Source organism: Vitis vinifera, chromosome 11 (genome assembly GCF_030704535.1).
Source record: "Vitis vinifera cultivar Pinot Noir 40024 chromosome 11, ASM3070453v1".
Classification (NCBI taxonomy): Eukaryota; Viridiplantae; Streptophyta; class Magnoliopsida; order Vitales; family Vitaceae; genus Vitis; species Vitis vinifera.
In genome coordinates, this window is record NC_081815.1 from 1,528,923 (window position 1) to 1,544,971 (window position 16,049).

A 16,049-nucleotide genomic window follows, 5' to 3' on the forward strand; every position below is an offset into this window, starting at 1 on the left:
ATGAGCTTTTTTCGGCTATTTACACCTATCTAAGAAACGGTGACGCCAGGACTCTTTCCTAATCAGTTTGTGACACGGCGTCGTTTTAATAACGCATATCTGTTCTTATTGAAAACCTCCAAATTGAATAAAAAGTTAAAAACCCAAAACCCACCCACGACGCTCAGCGACTCTGTCCTGAGAGGAGACGAGGGTTTAACCAGTGAGAGAGAGGGAGGTGGGGGGGAGAGGAATGGGGAATCCGAAACAAAAATGGACTTCGGAGGAGGAGGAGGCGCTACGCGCCGGCGTAGCGAAGCACGGCACCGGTAAGTGGAAGAATATCCAGAAGGATCCGGAGTTCAACCATTTTCTGTTCACCCGTTCAAACATCGATCTGAAGGTCTCTCTCTTTGTCTATGTGTCAATATATGTGCTTTTTTTTTTTTTGGAGCATCGATTGCTCTCTTTGTAATTTTTCTTGCATTGTTTTTTGGACTTTGGATGACGAGAAAACTGACGAAATTGAAAGAATTTTCGTCCAGGTTAAGTAGTTGCACTAGGGTCACTACTCACTAGGTTTTGTGTGTGTTAGGGTGGGGGGTTGAGTTGGTTCCTAAATTATGAATAGGTTATGATTTAGAGCTCTGGTTTTAGATTTTACTAGTTTTCTTGGCAACAAAACGGAACCTATGCGAGCAAGGAGCAAGATTCTTGGTTTGGCCCTTTGCATTAACTTACTTGGAAGGATGATGCGAAACAATTAGCATTGTTTATATTAACTTTATTGTCTTTGAATGCAAAATTTTGATCTGCCGAGACCAAGGCTGATAATCGTGTCGTTTTATGCTGTCTAAAACTGCCGTTTAGGTTGGATACACTTTTGGTTTTTTTTTTTTTTCATTAAAAAATTTTTTGGAAATTCTTCAACAAACATGGTTGGTGGTTGTGTTTTTACTCATAAATCTTAAAATTGAGGGTACCATTTTGAAATATAAAGAAGCATAACAAAAAACTGTTTTCCATTCGTGTTTTCTGGTATGAATAAAAGGTAGAAGTGTGGTCGGTTGATTTAATGTTTCTTTAGAGAAAAACTGTAGGAGAAGACATTCAGGTATTCGGATAAAAATTCTCATATTTTGATACATGTGAATGAGCTATGACACCAAATCACTGAATCAAATTATACCTTTGTTAACCTTGTTTATGCAACCCAAGGTATGAGACATTGCTTTAATCATCCCCATAATGGACAGGTGGCTGCAACAGAAGAAGAATTAAACCATGCACCAACCCTAGAACACCTCAAGAGGGTCAAGGGCTGCTGAGATCTAGATTTGGCTCCTTTTCAGTGAGCTATTGCCAATGACTTCAAGTCTCTGCTCATATCTTGTTGTGGCAACATTAAGAAAACTCAGGGATGAGACAATTTGATGCCTTATGTTGTGTTAGTAGGGACTAATCCTTTTCTCAGTGCTAGCGTGGTAGGGATGTGAGTAGATATACGAGCCTTCTGAATGCCAGGTTAATGGGAAAGCACCAACCTCACAAGATCCAATGCCCACTAATTGGTTGCTTCTTTTCAAGCTTAGGGAGAAGCTTACAAACCCAATTTTCAATATTATGAAACCACTGAAAACTAACTTGAGGAATAGCTAAAGCTGCATTCAGCTAGTAAAAGTGCTAAAACTAACATCCCAACCCCAAGTGGTGAACTAGAGAGAAAGGTAGCCCTTGTGATATGTGCTGTTAAGGATTAAGTTCCCAGGGTTTGATATAGGAGCAGCAATAGAACCCCTCTGAAACACTATATGATTAAGTCTATAAAAGGTAAAGGCCTTACTCTATTCCTTCCTAAAGTCAGGAATAACAGCCTTACTACACTAAAGATGCACACTCACATCTGCTATCTGGGCTCTGAGGGCACTGTGAACCATTTCAACCATGATTTTAGCTTTGATAAGAAACCAAAAAGAAAAGAAAAAATTATTACAAGGTATCTAATAAAGAAAGGGTTGCAATCAAGTATGCAGGAAGCATACAAAACACCCAAGTTTAAGCAGTTTTTTTTCCTTTTAACGTACAAGATCCATCAAAACCAATGATAGTTAATCCTATTACTTGTCCCCTGTACTATCAGTTTCTTGCATGCCACATTGACTGTTAGTGATTTTTTCCTGAATGATGAAGTACAACACTATCAGTGTGTTTGTGTTCATGGTAGTATATTCACTGTTCAGATCACTTACTAGACTCCATCTTCCTTGAAGGCTTAAATTGGAAATACCCATAGCTCACTTCTATGCATTATATTCACAACGTTACATATTCCCAAAAATCATTCTGAACATAGTTTCTATTCCAATTCTTGTTTTCTTACATAGGACAAATGGCGGAATATGAGTGTCAGTGCTAGTGGACAAGGTCCAAGGGAAAAATCACGGACTCCAAAAACAAAGGCCAACACAGATGCTCCCAGTGCTGCTACCGTGTCCAATCCACAAAATTCCAGTTCAGCTGCTCCTGTTACAGGTGATGCCTCAGCAGATGCCATGGATGATGCTTCAAAGAATATACTGGATGGGAAAAGCGCTCCAAGGTTTGTCTACTTTTTCCTTTTGGCCTTCTCTTTTAAAGGGTTTTTTTTTTCCTTGTTTTTTGTGTTGGAAAAGATCATGCAGGTGATTCCATGAAGCTGTATTGTCAATTGTGATGGTATTTAGTATAAACAAAAGGTGAGGTGTATGAGAAAAGATGAGAGGAAAAAGCACTTTATTTTGCAATATGAGGTAAAATAGAATTGTGCAAGTCCAATATATTGGTGGCAGATGATTGTGATGGACAGAAGTGACAAGCAACTATAGAGGGAGTTAAGGAATGTAGAAAATGTATGTTGAAGACAAGGATTCACTCTCAATTGTTAAGTAGATAAGAAGTAGGCATCTAGTTGGCAAATCAGTACATATTCTTTGTTGACAGGTCCAAAATTCAGTGCTTTACATTTGCCAAAAGGAGCAGTATTCAGATGTCTAGGGTGCAGGCAATTACGCTGCACTTTTGTATATAAAATATACATGGGAAGCTAACTATATCAATATGCATGAGTGAGAAACTATGAAGAAGGCACGGTTGGGAGGTATGCTGGTTCCATGAGTAGGAAGTGTTTCTATACTGTGCATCATTTTATTAATGCAATGTTATGGCCTCATGAGCCTCACAACAAGAGCTTGTTCTGCTTTGTGTTTCATGGGTTGGAATCAAATTTATAACTGTATTCATAAAAATGTGGTGGCAAGTCTATGCTCAATTACCCTCTCCCCTAGTCCCTTCAAATATTTCGATGAGATGTCTTATCCTTCAAGCTTAAAACAATGTAGTATAGACGTAAGTGATTATTTTATGTGCCTTGTTGTAGAGAATTTACTGAGAGTGGAGTTAATCTTAATAGGAAGAGGATATTTTGCAATTCTTGCTGATGATATGCTATTTTATAAATGGTACTTGCACTTTTAGCTTGTTTTTCCCCCCTTTTCCAATGGCCATTTACTCTCATCTTGGTATTTTTGTTCAACTGATGTATTTCACAATGAATGATATGCATGTTTGTTGGTGTTTTTCACAATTAATGATTTGTATGCATTACCAATAGCATTTACCTAATAAAAAAGAAAGGTCTTCTAATAACCACATATGGGCACCGCTACATTTCCTAACCTTTCCTTCTTATTAATTATTTTGCTCTCTTTTTTCTCCTTGATGTGTAACATTACTGCTTTATTTACCAGGTACAATGCAATGATTTTTGAAGCGCTTTCAGCCCTAAAAGAGCCAAATGGATCAGACACTAGTACGATTGTTAGCTTTATTGAGGTCAGATAAAAGTGCATTCTCATCTTTGCAAACTTTCTATATGTTATTTATAATGATTTACCACGGAAAAAAGTGGTTTATTTGGGAAAAAATCATTTCATTTTTCAATCAGTGCCAAAAGTATATTTAAGATTATGAATAGAAAATGCATATAGGTGGGTACTATTTGTCCTAATTGTCATTTTGAGATGATAAAATCTCCTTGATTAATTTTAATGTTTGTATTGGATTGGATTTTTTTACCAAACCATATACGCATTCCTAGAGATGAAACTAGAATTCATGAAACCATTGATTTTAAATAAGTTCTATTATTCAAGGTGACCAGGAGGTCCTTATAGATGTTGTTAAGGCATGAGAATTAAAACCTGAAATATTGTTAACAGAACTTTATGGAAAGAAGTTTTAACAAAAGTAAATTAATCCTAGTAAGGGAGGTTCCTAATTTGGGGGATCTTGCTTTGGTGTTGGGTTGTTGGGTGGGAAAGCTTCATGCCACTTATTGAGGCCTACCTTTGGGAGCTTTGTTCAAGTCTTCAGTTTTTTGGATGTGGTAGAGTACAGGTTTTACAAAAGGTTATGTTGCTGGTTTATAGAAGGCAATAAGAGGAGGATGGGGGGCTTTTAAGCAAGAATAAGATTTTTTCGTCGGCAATTGAAGATGAACTAAGTTTTAGCAATGTGTTTGGTATGGAGGCTTTCCTTTAAAGGACTCTTTACACTCTCTTTTCTCTTTTACAACCTTGAGGAGGCTTGGATGACTAATATTGGGTGGTAAGGGGTGGTTGGGTTGTGGGGACATGTTCTCAAAGATATTTCCAATATTCAAAGGTGGATATCATCGAGGAGTTATTTTGTAAGCTTAAAGTGTTAGGGAGGTGTAGAGGCTAGTAAGTGTTGGAAAGTCTCAGTGAAATCTCTCTATTCAGTTTTGGATGGATGGAGGAGTGTTTTTTCCTTTAGAGGAACTGTGAGGCTCTTGCATAAGTCTGTTCTTTTTGAGAATGGATCCTAACCTTGTATCTGCTTAAAACAAGAGGGTGGTTTTTGGCGAGTTATTGCCATATCTAAAAATGCAAATTCGTTTGTTCTTCAACACCTCTTAGGTCCTCTTTTCTTTTGTGACAAAGTTGCTAATGAGTTTGTAGAAGAATTTTGTGAGCAAGAAGAGAAGGAGGGCTTGGAGAACCACTCTTCTATGCTCGTTTTGGACAATTTGCCAAGAGCATAATGAAAGATCCTTTGACCACGTGTGGCTCTTAGATCAATCACATAATGATTCCCTTGTAACCTTTTGCCACTAGTCTCATTAGTCTCTTCAAGATGGTTTCAAGCTAGCTTTCCATGTTTGTTGGACTAAATCGAGTGGTTCTACTCTAAGTAGTGGGAATGTCGTTTTTGCCCTTTTGGCTTCCTTCTATGCTTCCTATCTACTAGGGGTGCACCCTTTATTTGATTGGCACTTTTAATAAATTTTTATTTGATGGTCAAAAATTAATTTGATCGTCTGTATATCATGTAAAAAGATCGGAAGTATGGAACCTTCTATGCTACCTTACCTCAGAGAAGAAGTGAGCCTTTACCTACAAGCATAGTATGGAACTTTTGGGTACCAATGAAGGTGGGTTTTTTTTTTTTTTTACTTGGGAAGCTTTTTAGGGAAGGATTTTAACCCTTGATCAACTTAGAAGGAGGGGTTGGAGTATTCCAAATAGATGCTACATGTGTAAAGGTGATGCATAGTCGGTTGATCACTTGCTTCTCTATTGTTCTAAGGGGATAACTTTGTGGCAGTTGGTTTTCTCTTTGTTTGCATTCTTTTGTTGAAGGCAATCTTCTGGGTTGACATGGTTCTTTAGTGGGAAAGAAGAGGAAGAAAGCTTGGAGGGCCACTCCTATATTCCTGTTTTGGATGTATGGGGGGGAACGAAATAGGGGGTCTTTTGAAGGAGTTGAACAATCAGATCAAACAATCAAATCTTCATTTGTGTATCTTTATGGAGTGCGCTAGAGTGCACACAGATGATCATTCTTTGTCTATGATGGACTTAATAGATTGGTTGAGCACGAATTAAATGGAGGGAGGTTGTTTTTTGAATTCTCTCTTCTTTTTTGCTTGTTTGTTTTTGGGGCTAATTGTATTCATTGTGTACTTTGTTGCACCTCTTTTAGACATTTTTTTTTAATTATCTCTTTGTTTGCTTGTCAAAAAGAAAGGTAAAAAATTGAAATTATGGAATAAACTTTGGTATTCTAGAAGAGGGTAAAACAGGAATGGGGTTGGAATAGTTGTAGATATAATCTCTTATAATCTGACTTATATCCTGGTTTTTTTCCCGATAAAAATAATTTTTTTTTTTCCCTGTTAGGAATTGAACCTGGAACCTCCTTCTTCCCCATCCCAAACCCTAGTCACTTGGCATTTGGCATTGGTTACCATTAAGATCAGCCCCTTCGGTAATATTCCTCATCCAAATTGATCATGTTAATTTAGTGGTCTTAGGTTTTTCATTGCCAAAAAATGTGAAAAAAAGAATCAATAGTATCTCAATGTTATTAGCTTCTCTTTCAAATCTATTAAGACCCCCACCCCCGCCCACAACAATAATATTCCTTTTCCAAATTTTAATTTAGTGGTCTTAGGTATTTTGTTGCCAAAAATGTCGAAATCAAGAGTATCCCAGTATTATTAGCTACTTTTTCAGACTGATCTTTAATTCGTTTGTAGCTAATTTATATTAATTATTTTGTTTAAAAAGTTAATTGCTTTAATGCAGTGATGCAATAGTAAATATTTTGGTATCTAACGAGAAATGATTTAATTTTTTGTGGGATATTACTGAATCTCAGAATTGGACACAAAACCTCTTCGTCCTTGTCCTTGTACTAACTCGTTACAACTTGATTTAGGCCTTAGTGCAAAATCACATCCAACTTGTATTACTGTCATATTATCATGGTGATGATCATCATAATCATCAACACCAATGTCATCATAATTGGTAGGAGTAGTAGTGTGCTGTTTGTCTTGATTTTTGACTCTATGAAAAATAACTTGTCTCTGTTTGAAATTATTTTATGCAGCAAAGACATGAGGTGCCACAAAACTTTAGGAGGTTATTAAGTTCAAGATTAAGACGGCTTGTTGCACAAGACAAACTTGAAAAGGTGAATGAATTTAACTTTAAATGCAAGTTATTTGTTTTTTGATGGGATAACATAAAATTTATTTTCACTGCTTATTTTTTATTGTGATCTATTTCTCTTACTGAATTGCTAAATTTTCTTGTTCAAAACTGACAAAACATATTGTTGATATCATATTTACAATGCATCCTAATGCTTGAGTTTTTCTTAATAATTCAAAACATTACTTTCTACCTCTATTTGGCACGGCAGCATTTTGGAAGATCAACCTATTGAGTTGCTTCTATTCCTAGCTGCATAGGGTTGTCAAATTGCTTGCACTTCTTTGTTGTCTAAAAATGATCGAATTTTTATAGGAAATTTTTTGTATTTGTCATGATTTAGTTTGTGCCTGCTTGATGATGATATATACATGTTATTGTTGAACTCCTTACAACATTTGTATTAACTTTTCACGTGATTCAGCCATTTGTCTTAATTGTGTCATACCATTGAGAAATAGGAATCTACATTATAGAAGATTTCCTGCAATTATTTCTCTCTATGGTTGTCATTATTCTAGGCCATAAATGTTGCAACTGATAAGTGATTGTTAAAGATTGCATGTCACTATGTCCTCAAAGATAGCACTGCCCTTGCTTACTGTGAATTAGATTAAAGGATGTTTCTATAGGCTTACAGCCCTAAAATTATGCAATAATTGAAAGAACCTAAATAGGCTTTATACAGTGAGTGTCAACCTCATCAGACATAACTTGTTGCCTAAAACAGGTTGGGTAGGAAATACACTTTACACATCACTCCAAACACTTGAACCCAAAAACTCAACAGTCAGGTCACAAACTGTTCAGTACATTACTTGCTTTGGGCTCATAGATGAGCTAACAAGCTGTAAAACCTGTCTAAACAACTAAGATGGTCCTAGAAACCTTTTGGTCCCACCCTTGAGAAGGTGTCCCTTTTTATGGCACTATCAAACAGCCATCTAGCATTTTGCTATCAAACAAGAATTCAGATTAACAACACATTTGAGCTAGGAAATCTTCAACCCTGATGGATCTGAACACTCATTTATTGCATAAATAGAGTCAAGCCTTGATGAAAAATACAGAATGCAACACACATGCTGATAATTGTGATGGGATGTGGAGTAGGGAAACCGCCTGTCACTTGGGCTGTCCCTGGGTGCTTCCTTCAAAGCTTCAGCTGTTTGGGATGTGGTCGAGGAGAGGTTTTCCAAAAGACTAGCTCCATGGAAAAGGCAATACCCCTCAAAAGGAGGGACACTAACTCTGCTAAAAAGTACTCTTTGCAGCTTACCAATTTACTTAATGCCCCTTTTAATTATTCCCAAGTTGGTAGTTGTGAGACTAAGAAAAAATTCTAAGGGATTTCCTATGAGGAGGAGGGACTCTTGGGAAAAAGCCCCTTCTAGTGAAATGGTTGACGATTTGCAAATATGAAAAGAAAAGGGATCTAGCCATTAAGGAGTTGAGCATTCTCATTAAGGCTTTATTGTGTAAATGGTGTTAGAGATTCACATTGGAGTGAGATATGTTGTGGAGACAGGTCATAGTAGGTAAGTTTGGAGAGGAATCAAAAGGATGGTGCTCTCGGGTAGGGAGAGAAGGCTATGGTGTGGGCTTGTGGAAACCTATAAGAAAAGGGTGCGGAATTTTTAAAGCTAATCAAGATTTGAAATGGGTTTTTAGCATGATGTATGGTGTGGTGATGTTCCCTTAAAGGATGCTTTTCCATCTCTGTTTTGTTCTCCTTGGCAAGTTCCAAGGAGGCATGGGTGGATGATGTTTGGGAGGTAGAAGGTGGGATGGTCATGTGGAACCCTTGCTTCTTAAGACGTTTTCAAGATTGGTAAATGGACAAGGTTGAAGAGTTCCTTCGGAGGCTATACATGTTAGGAAGAACTAGCTGAGGGGTTTGGAAGGTTAGCAAAGGTGGGAAATTCTCCAAGAAGTTTTTTAACTCCACCTTGGAATTAGAGGGTGAAGTGTCATTCCCATCAAAGTTAGTTTAGTGTTCTTGGGCTCCTACCAAAGTGGGTTGTTTTCCGTGGGGAGTGGCTTAGGGAAGGATTCTTATCATGCACCAGCTTAAAAGGAGAGGATGGTTTTTGGCGGGTTTGTATGTGTAAAGATGCAAAAGAATTAGTAGACCATCTTCTCATCTATTATGGGAAAGGCAGAGGTTATGACACTTTCTATTCTCTTTATTTGGCAGTGCATGGGTTCTCTCATATTTAGTGAAGGATTTGTTAATGCGTTGGAATGAGAGCTTTGTGGGCAAGAAGAGAAGAAAGGCTTGGAGAAGAGCTCATTTTTTCCTTTTATATACAATTTGGAAGGAATGCAACCAAAGAACCTTTAAAGGGATGTAACACACTAACCTATCTCTCAAGGACTCCCTTATATCCAATCTATATATGTGGTCTTGGTGGTATCTCATAGTTGAAGCCAAATTGATCTACTATCCTTGATGGATTTTGTCCAGTGGTTAAGCTTTAAGTATTAGGTCAGGGTTCTGGTTGTAGCTTGCTTCTTTTTGTTTTCTCACTTGTATACTCCAAATGCACTGTGCACACCTTTTCTTGATTGGCACGTTTAATATATTTCTCTTCTTATTTGTTTATCAAACAAATTGAAGCCACCTTAGACTTTGCATAAGCTTATGAATTGGGAACAAGAAATAAATAATCTTAGAGATGACAAATAGTTTCATATTTCAATCAATCACCATGCAGATAAGAAAACATATAGGAGATATGTGAGACCAATTGTTTACCACTTTTTTTGGGATGAAAGCAAGGACATGAAATAAATCAGAAGACTTTATAAAGTGTTTTTTATTGGAGTAAGTCTACTACCTTTAGAAAGGTATTGCTTTTTCCACAACGCTAATCTTTTCCTTGATCTCTTCTCCACTGCATCCCACACCTTGGAAGATTTATGAGAGGCTCCCAAAGGAAGACCCAAATAGGAAGTGGGCAACTTTCTTGTTCTACAACCTTACACCAAGGTTAATTCCTCCACATTAGCTACCCCCAATAGGAATAACCTCACTCTTATCCAAATTAATTTTTAGGCCAGAAATCATCTCAAACCATATACACATCCCACTTAAATATCTCAACTGATCATGTTTGGCATTACAGAAAATCAAGTATCATCAACAAACAAGAGATAAGACACTTCCATCCCCTCCCCACCTTAAATCTTGAAATGTTGCCTCCACCCTTAGCTCGGGTCAACATTTGATTGAGAGCTTCCATAGCCAAGATGAATAGATAAGGGGATAGGTGATCACCCTGCCTCATACCCCTAAAACTCTGAAAGAAACCAGAGAGTTCCATTAATGAGAACATAAAAGCTTGCTTTGGAAATACACCATCTTATCCATCTAATCCACCATTATCCAAACCCCATATTAGTCATGACCACCATTCAGAAGCACGAATTGATATACGATCATAAGCCTTCTCAATATCCATTTTTAATTAGGCTCGGAAATGTTGCTCTTTAATATTGAGTCAATTGCTTCACTAACAATAAAAACTGCATCCAAAATCTCTCTACCTTTTATAAAAGTATTTTGATAATCTTTTTATTTTTTTATTTTTTTATGGGTAAAAAGCAATATATTAAAAACCCTGAGGGGTAGCTCAATTGGTCCGGCCTTGGGTTTGCTCCCCAATGGTCACTAGTTCGAGTCCCCTCAGGGCCACTGGAGGTTTACTTGGTTGTTAACTTCAGGGCCCCGTGGGATTAGTCGAGGTGCACATAAGTTGACCCGGACATCCATGGTTATCCAAAAAAAAAAAAAAAAAGCAATATATTAAAATAAAAAAGGCATTCCAAAAAAAGTGCCCCAAAGTACATAGGTAGAATACAAAGGACACCTAAGAGGGCCTTAAAAAGGCCATGGGACCATTAAAAAACAACACCCCCTCAAATAAAGCCCAACCAATCTAAAAATTTAACAATGGAAGAAGGGCTGAAAACTAAAAACCCCTTAGCCCATGCCCAAAGGTTACAAAGGAAGTAAATTTACACCCTAGAACCAAAAGACTGTGTTGATAATCTGAAACTACCTTTCACACCATTTTCTTACCTTTTCTCCTCTTATTTATTTATTAGTTTTTATTTTTGTGTTGTTGTACGGAACGGAACCCGACCCCCCCATCCCTTTTGCCACTTGAGCTAGACCTTAGATGCTAGTGTAAGGACGTTAATATGTTAGTTCAATTTACAAACTAGACATGCTTGTACACAAAGCAATATAAGCAGCATGCCAATATAAACACACTGAATGCGCATTTGTGTAGCCTTACTTCTAAGGCAATCTCCCCCTTACATGGAATCAATGCATAAGAGGCTGCCTGTCTCCAAAAATTTAGGTGTGCATCTCTGGCAACTTTGATTGTTTGGGGTGAGGTAAGTTGTGATTTTTAACATGCAGGGACTTGAATCTTAGTTGGTGTAAAGTGTTGGAAGTTTAATGGCTATAGGCCTATGCTCATTGGTTTCACCTTTACATGGTTTTACCTTACATGGATGCCATGTGCAAGAATGGAATGCACCATACCTTCCCTTGGGTTTTATCAAGCTAAACAAGCTTGGTTTCAGGGCCAAGGTGCCATACACCAGCAAGCTGAGCTTGAGGCCTGCTCAATTCAGATCATTGATCATTGATCATTCTGTACCAAATTTCTGACTTCACACTTTAAGATCGGGGGTCAAGTAAAATGCAATTTTCTTTTATTTGCATATGGTTTCTAGATATGGCAGCTGATTCCATGATTCTACTACTTTTTCTGTACAGTTGGTAAATATACCCTCTATTACCTTTCTCTTGCTTGAAAGATTAATATTTGGATAAGTTCGATCTGCATAGCCTACTGGTAATATGTATATGTGTAGTATCACGCATACAACCTCTGTAGGTTCCTCTATCTTAAGAAGTAATTGGGGTCACTGGAAGTATTTTGTTCAAACAAAGGGAGAGTGGAAATTTAATGGTAGATTGCATATGTTAAGCTCACTGCACATCTGTGAGGATGGAATAGAGTAATAACTAATTTCAATTCTCATGTGATCAAAATGCAGGTTCAAAACTGCTACAAGATAAAGAGAGATCCCTCATTTGGGACTAAAACACCTACCCCGAAACAGAAGGACATCAGACCTAGGCAGTCACAAAGCACAGATTATGTAGCCTCCATCGAGACGGTAGAAGAAGCAGCAGTGGCTGCTGCCTACAAGGTCGCTGAAGCAGAAAACAAGTCATTTGTAGCAGCTGAAGCAGTCAAGGAGGCAGAGAGGGTTGCAAAGATGGCTGAAGAGTCAGAAGCGATGCTACAGTTCACACTAGAGATACTTGAGAAATGTAATGTAGAAAACCCTAATTACTGCTTAATTCTATCTTCTTTTTCTCAGTACTTTGCCTTAAAATTGTCTGTTTTTCTTTTCCTTTGACAGGTTCTCGTGGTGAAGTTGTGTACATAGCATAGGATAGTGATTGATTCATGTTGTCAAACTAAAGACTTGGAACTATTTGATCAGAACATGAGTTTATCATATCTCTCTCTCTCTCTCTCTCTCTCTCTCTCTCTCTCTTCCCTTCCTTTTTTCTTTTCATTTTTTCCTTCATTTTTCTTCTTCTTCAGGTTCTCTTGGGCTGGTAAAGGTTTGTAAATTTAGTTTGCTATAATAGTCACATTTTGTTTAGGTTGGATGAAAGGAAAAATCATGACTGGTTGTGGTTAACTAATTGCATCATATACAACCTTGTTAAGATCCTGGTAATGAACCTAGCGATAAAATTAACCAATAAAGTACCATGCATTGCCTGAATATGATGTGCCACAGGGTGTTGATGTTATTGCGATATGCTGTATGTACTTGTTGGAGAGCACGTTTTTGCAGCTATGTACATGTGTTGGACGCCAAAAAAAAAAACCCTAGTAGCTAGGCTACTGGTTGGCCTGTCGTATCCAAGTCATAAATTGTTACTTTCCACAGCTACATTTGATGTATTGTTCTCACTGCTTCAAACCTTCATTTGATCTTGTTTTACCACAGGGCCTCTCTAAAAACTCTTAGGCCATGCATGGTAGTCAGAATGAGGGGGTGAGAATGAATATTTCATTCTTGGCTTTTTTTTTATTCATTTTCATGTTTGTATAAAGAACTCAAATCTCAATCTCTGATATGTGCTATTTTAATTTTCTCAATAACAAGAATGATATGAAGAATGTTATAATTAGTATTTTATCTTGGCATTTTTATCGGATTTATGACTTTTTATGATTAATTTTTATTTATTGAATAAATATTATTTTTCTAGTAAAAAAAAAACTAAAAAAAAAAGTTCTTTTAAAATCAAAATAACAAGTTATTTTAAATCATGTGTGAGTATGCTTTATCCTCATTGTTACTAAATATTAAAATGAAAATAAATAATCATTCCAATATTATACTTCTAAGTTCTAACTACATTCAAATACAATTGTTTCAGAATCTGAAAAATCAACGCGGGTGATGCATGAATTTAAGAATCTATTTGTGAACTGCTCAGGAGAACAAAATCAATCACTGGGTTGCAATAAACCGCACAAAATCTGATAAATATCAGGGGCAGAATAGCCACAGCCCACAATGAGCCATGGAAAATAGAAAGGAGATGCCATAGCACAAGGGAAAACTGAGAATGGGAAGATATTTGAATGTCTTCAAATTATTTGTCCCAAGAACAATGTCGACATCATAATTAGCCATGTCAGGCACAGAAGATCACCTTTTCTTCTTCTTTTTTTTTTTTTGCATTTTTTTTTCTGCAGGCACAGCAAAACCTAATCCCAAATTTGCTGGTGAAGAACACAACGAATGCAGAACCGTAAGACAAAGTCAGCAAATATATAACCTAGTGCCTCTGATAGTCCAAGCTACAAGACCAAAGCTGAAATCATCAAACTATAACAGAACAAGGCCAAGTTCCATTGGTTTCAGTCCATTCTGCAACCGATAATTATACAGATAATAGTGAAGTTGCCCATCTCCCGGTCCAAATTTCAATTCCTTGAGAAAAGATTCATTCTGCATGACATCCAATGCATTGAAAACATCATAATCCTTCTGCTTTGCAATGATAAGTGCATCATTCATCAGCTGAAGCAAGGGAGTCTTTGTCGTGACATTATAGTAGGAATAAGCTGCTTTCAAAGTTGAGTAATTCTGGTGACCAAGGATGGATGAGGGAAGCGTATAGAAGCTGCAGAAGTCGGTAACCTCATGAGTCACTGGGCTATCAACCAGATAACTGTCCACCACATTTTCAGTTGGAAGAAGCCAGTGCTCCACATCATGCTCATCAAAATCTGGTGCAACTACAAACTGGCTCAAGTAGTTTCTCAGCAGGCGGGTAACAGCAGGCACGTCTCGGAGCTCCATTTTTCTGAAACCAGGGGTCACTGTCGAATCCGGTAACTTGTAAAGCTTAATTGTTCTACTCATCGTCATCCGCGCACCAAGCCTTGAAAAACCAACATCAATCAGTTTCTTAGGGTTCAATGACCTATGCCAGTACTGGCAGGTTGTTATGGGTGTAGGTAGCACCACCCCAGCTGTGTATGCTGCATGCCAAATATTCTCCAAGTGAACCCTCCTCGTTATCTCTTTGATCATAACAGGGGCAAGCCTCTTCGACCTAAGCTTCTTATGAACACACAAGAAGTTAATCTCTGCCATTTTCACAACTTCATTACGGACCCTGATCCTCGCTGGCACACCAGTGATGAATGCAACCAACTTCTTTGAAGTTTTCACTCGAACTCCAATATGCCAGCTCTTGTAGTAACCTGGTGGGCGCAAAGCCCACCGAAGAAACTCCTTAGAGTAGTTGAATCTAAACATATTCTCATCATCCTCAACATAATTAGTAGTCAAGAGGTTGTAAACCTCATTGCAAGTCTCATCAGAGTCCATATCACACACAGTCCATTCATAAGGACCCGGAAGATTATAAGGCTCTTGTTTCACCTCTGATGTCGGTGTAGGGGGCTCAATAGGGCCCTCCTGCAAGCTCAAGTTCCCAATATCCTTAAACTGCCCAACAGGCTGTGTCTCCCAGAACTTATGTTTCTTGGCCACAGACATGGAGTCCTGGAACCTCTGCAATAGGGTTTCCAGTGAGCCATCGCCGCTAGGAGGCGGGTTTGGACCAGAATTGCCATCTGGGTTTTCTTTGGGTGAACCAGGTGGTGAATTGGCGTCAGCCATTTTCAACTATTCAATAAAAAATCAACAGTTTCTGTATCAACACAAATCTCAAAACCCCAACAACCAAAAAGAAAAACATCTAACATAAACAACCATTACCATCATCTCACAGTTAATTTTTCCACAAATGAATCAATTGCAATCCAAACATCAAAGCAACAAAACCAAAAAGAAATTAAAAAAAAAAAAAAAAAAAAAAAAAAACCCTAAACATAGAGTTGATTGTTGAAGCCATGTAAGATCTGGGGGTTGCCAAAAAAGTTACCTTTCCTGCTGTTCAAATGAAGATAGAATGGAACTAACGGATCTGAGGTTGAGGAACACCCAAGAGTGATATAATGGGGTGAAGCAGATCCGGATATGCGAAGTTGGGATTGATTGGGATTTGGGGTTTGTAGGGTTTTGGCAGAAGCGGCTTTGGCCTTTACCAATGTGGGCTTGGAGGCATCGAAGCTTTGGAGAATGCCAAAGCGTGCTGTGTGCGATGACTTCGATGTATTCCCCCTTAATTTTATTATTATACAAGGGCGTGTTTGGTTTTTCTTCGTCAAAAATTCAAGGGAAAAGAAAATCAGAAGCCGCAGTTACTTTTGTTATTAGAAAACACTTCTGTTTCGGAAAGTTTTCAAAACCAGTTTCCCTCATAAAAATAATTTTTTATTATTTAAATAATAAAACTTTATTTAAGAATTTAAATATAAAAAATAATATTATTTTGTCTCATTCTTATACAAATTTGTATTGGAACAAACCCTTATTTTA

The 16,049-nt window shown here is 37.6% G+C and overlaps 2 protein-coding genes across 3 annotated transcripts; one reads left to right on the forward strand and one right to left on the reverse strand.

The window, feature by feature from the left end:
• Positions 1 to 65: 65 nt before the first annotated feature.
• On the forward strand, positions 66 to 12,776 carry LOC100254369 (telomere repeat-binding factor 4). 2 transcript variants are annotated; one of them, XM_002281147.5, is made up of 6 exons: positions 66 to 382; positions 2,364 to 2,578; positions 3,765 to 3,849; positions 6,934 to 7,017; positions 12,117 to 12,396; positions 12,489 to 12,776. In XM_002281147.5, the coding sequence occupies exons 1-6, from the start codon at positions 233 to 235 to the stop codon at positions 12,518 to 12,520; spliced, it is 846 nt and encodes a 281-aa protein (XP_002281183.1). In that variant the 5' UTR covers positions 66 to 232; the 3' UTR covers positions 12,521 to 12,776. The 2 variants fall into 2 exon arrangements, with proteins under 2 accessions (XP_002281183.1, XP_059596716.1); XM_059740733.1 differs by having other exon boundaries at positions 132 to 382; positions 12,117 to 12,587.
• Positions 12,777 to 13,589: 813 nt separating this feature from the next.
• Positions 13,590 to 15,877, reverse strand: LOC100249269 (glycylpeptide N-tetradecanoyltransferase 1). The gene is made up of 2 exons (XM_002281171.5): positions 15,553 to 15,877; positions 13,590 to 15,293 (listed from the first exon to the last, which is right to left on the reverse strand). Exon 2 carries the CDS (start codon positions 15,285 to 15,287, stop codon positions 13,983 to 13,985), a length of 1,305 nt encoding a protein of 434 aa, XP_002281207.1. The 5' UTR covers positions 15,288 to 15,293; positions 15,553 to 15,877; the 3' UTR covers positions 13,590 to 13,982.
• Between the last annotated feature and the right edge of the window lie 172 nt (positions 15,878 to 16,049).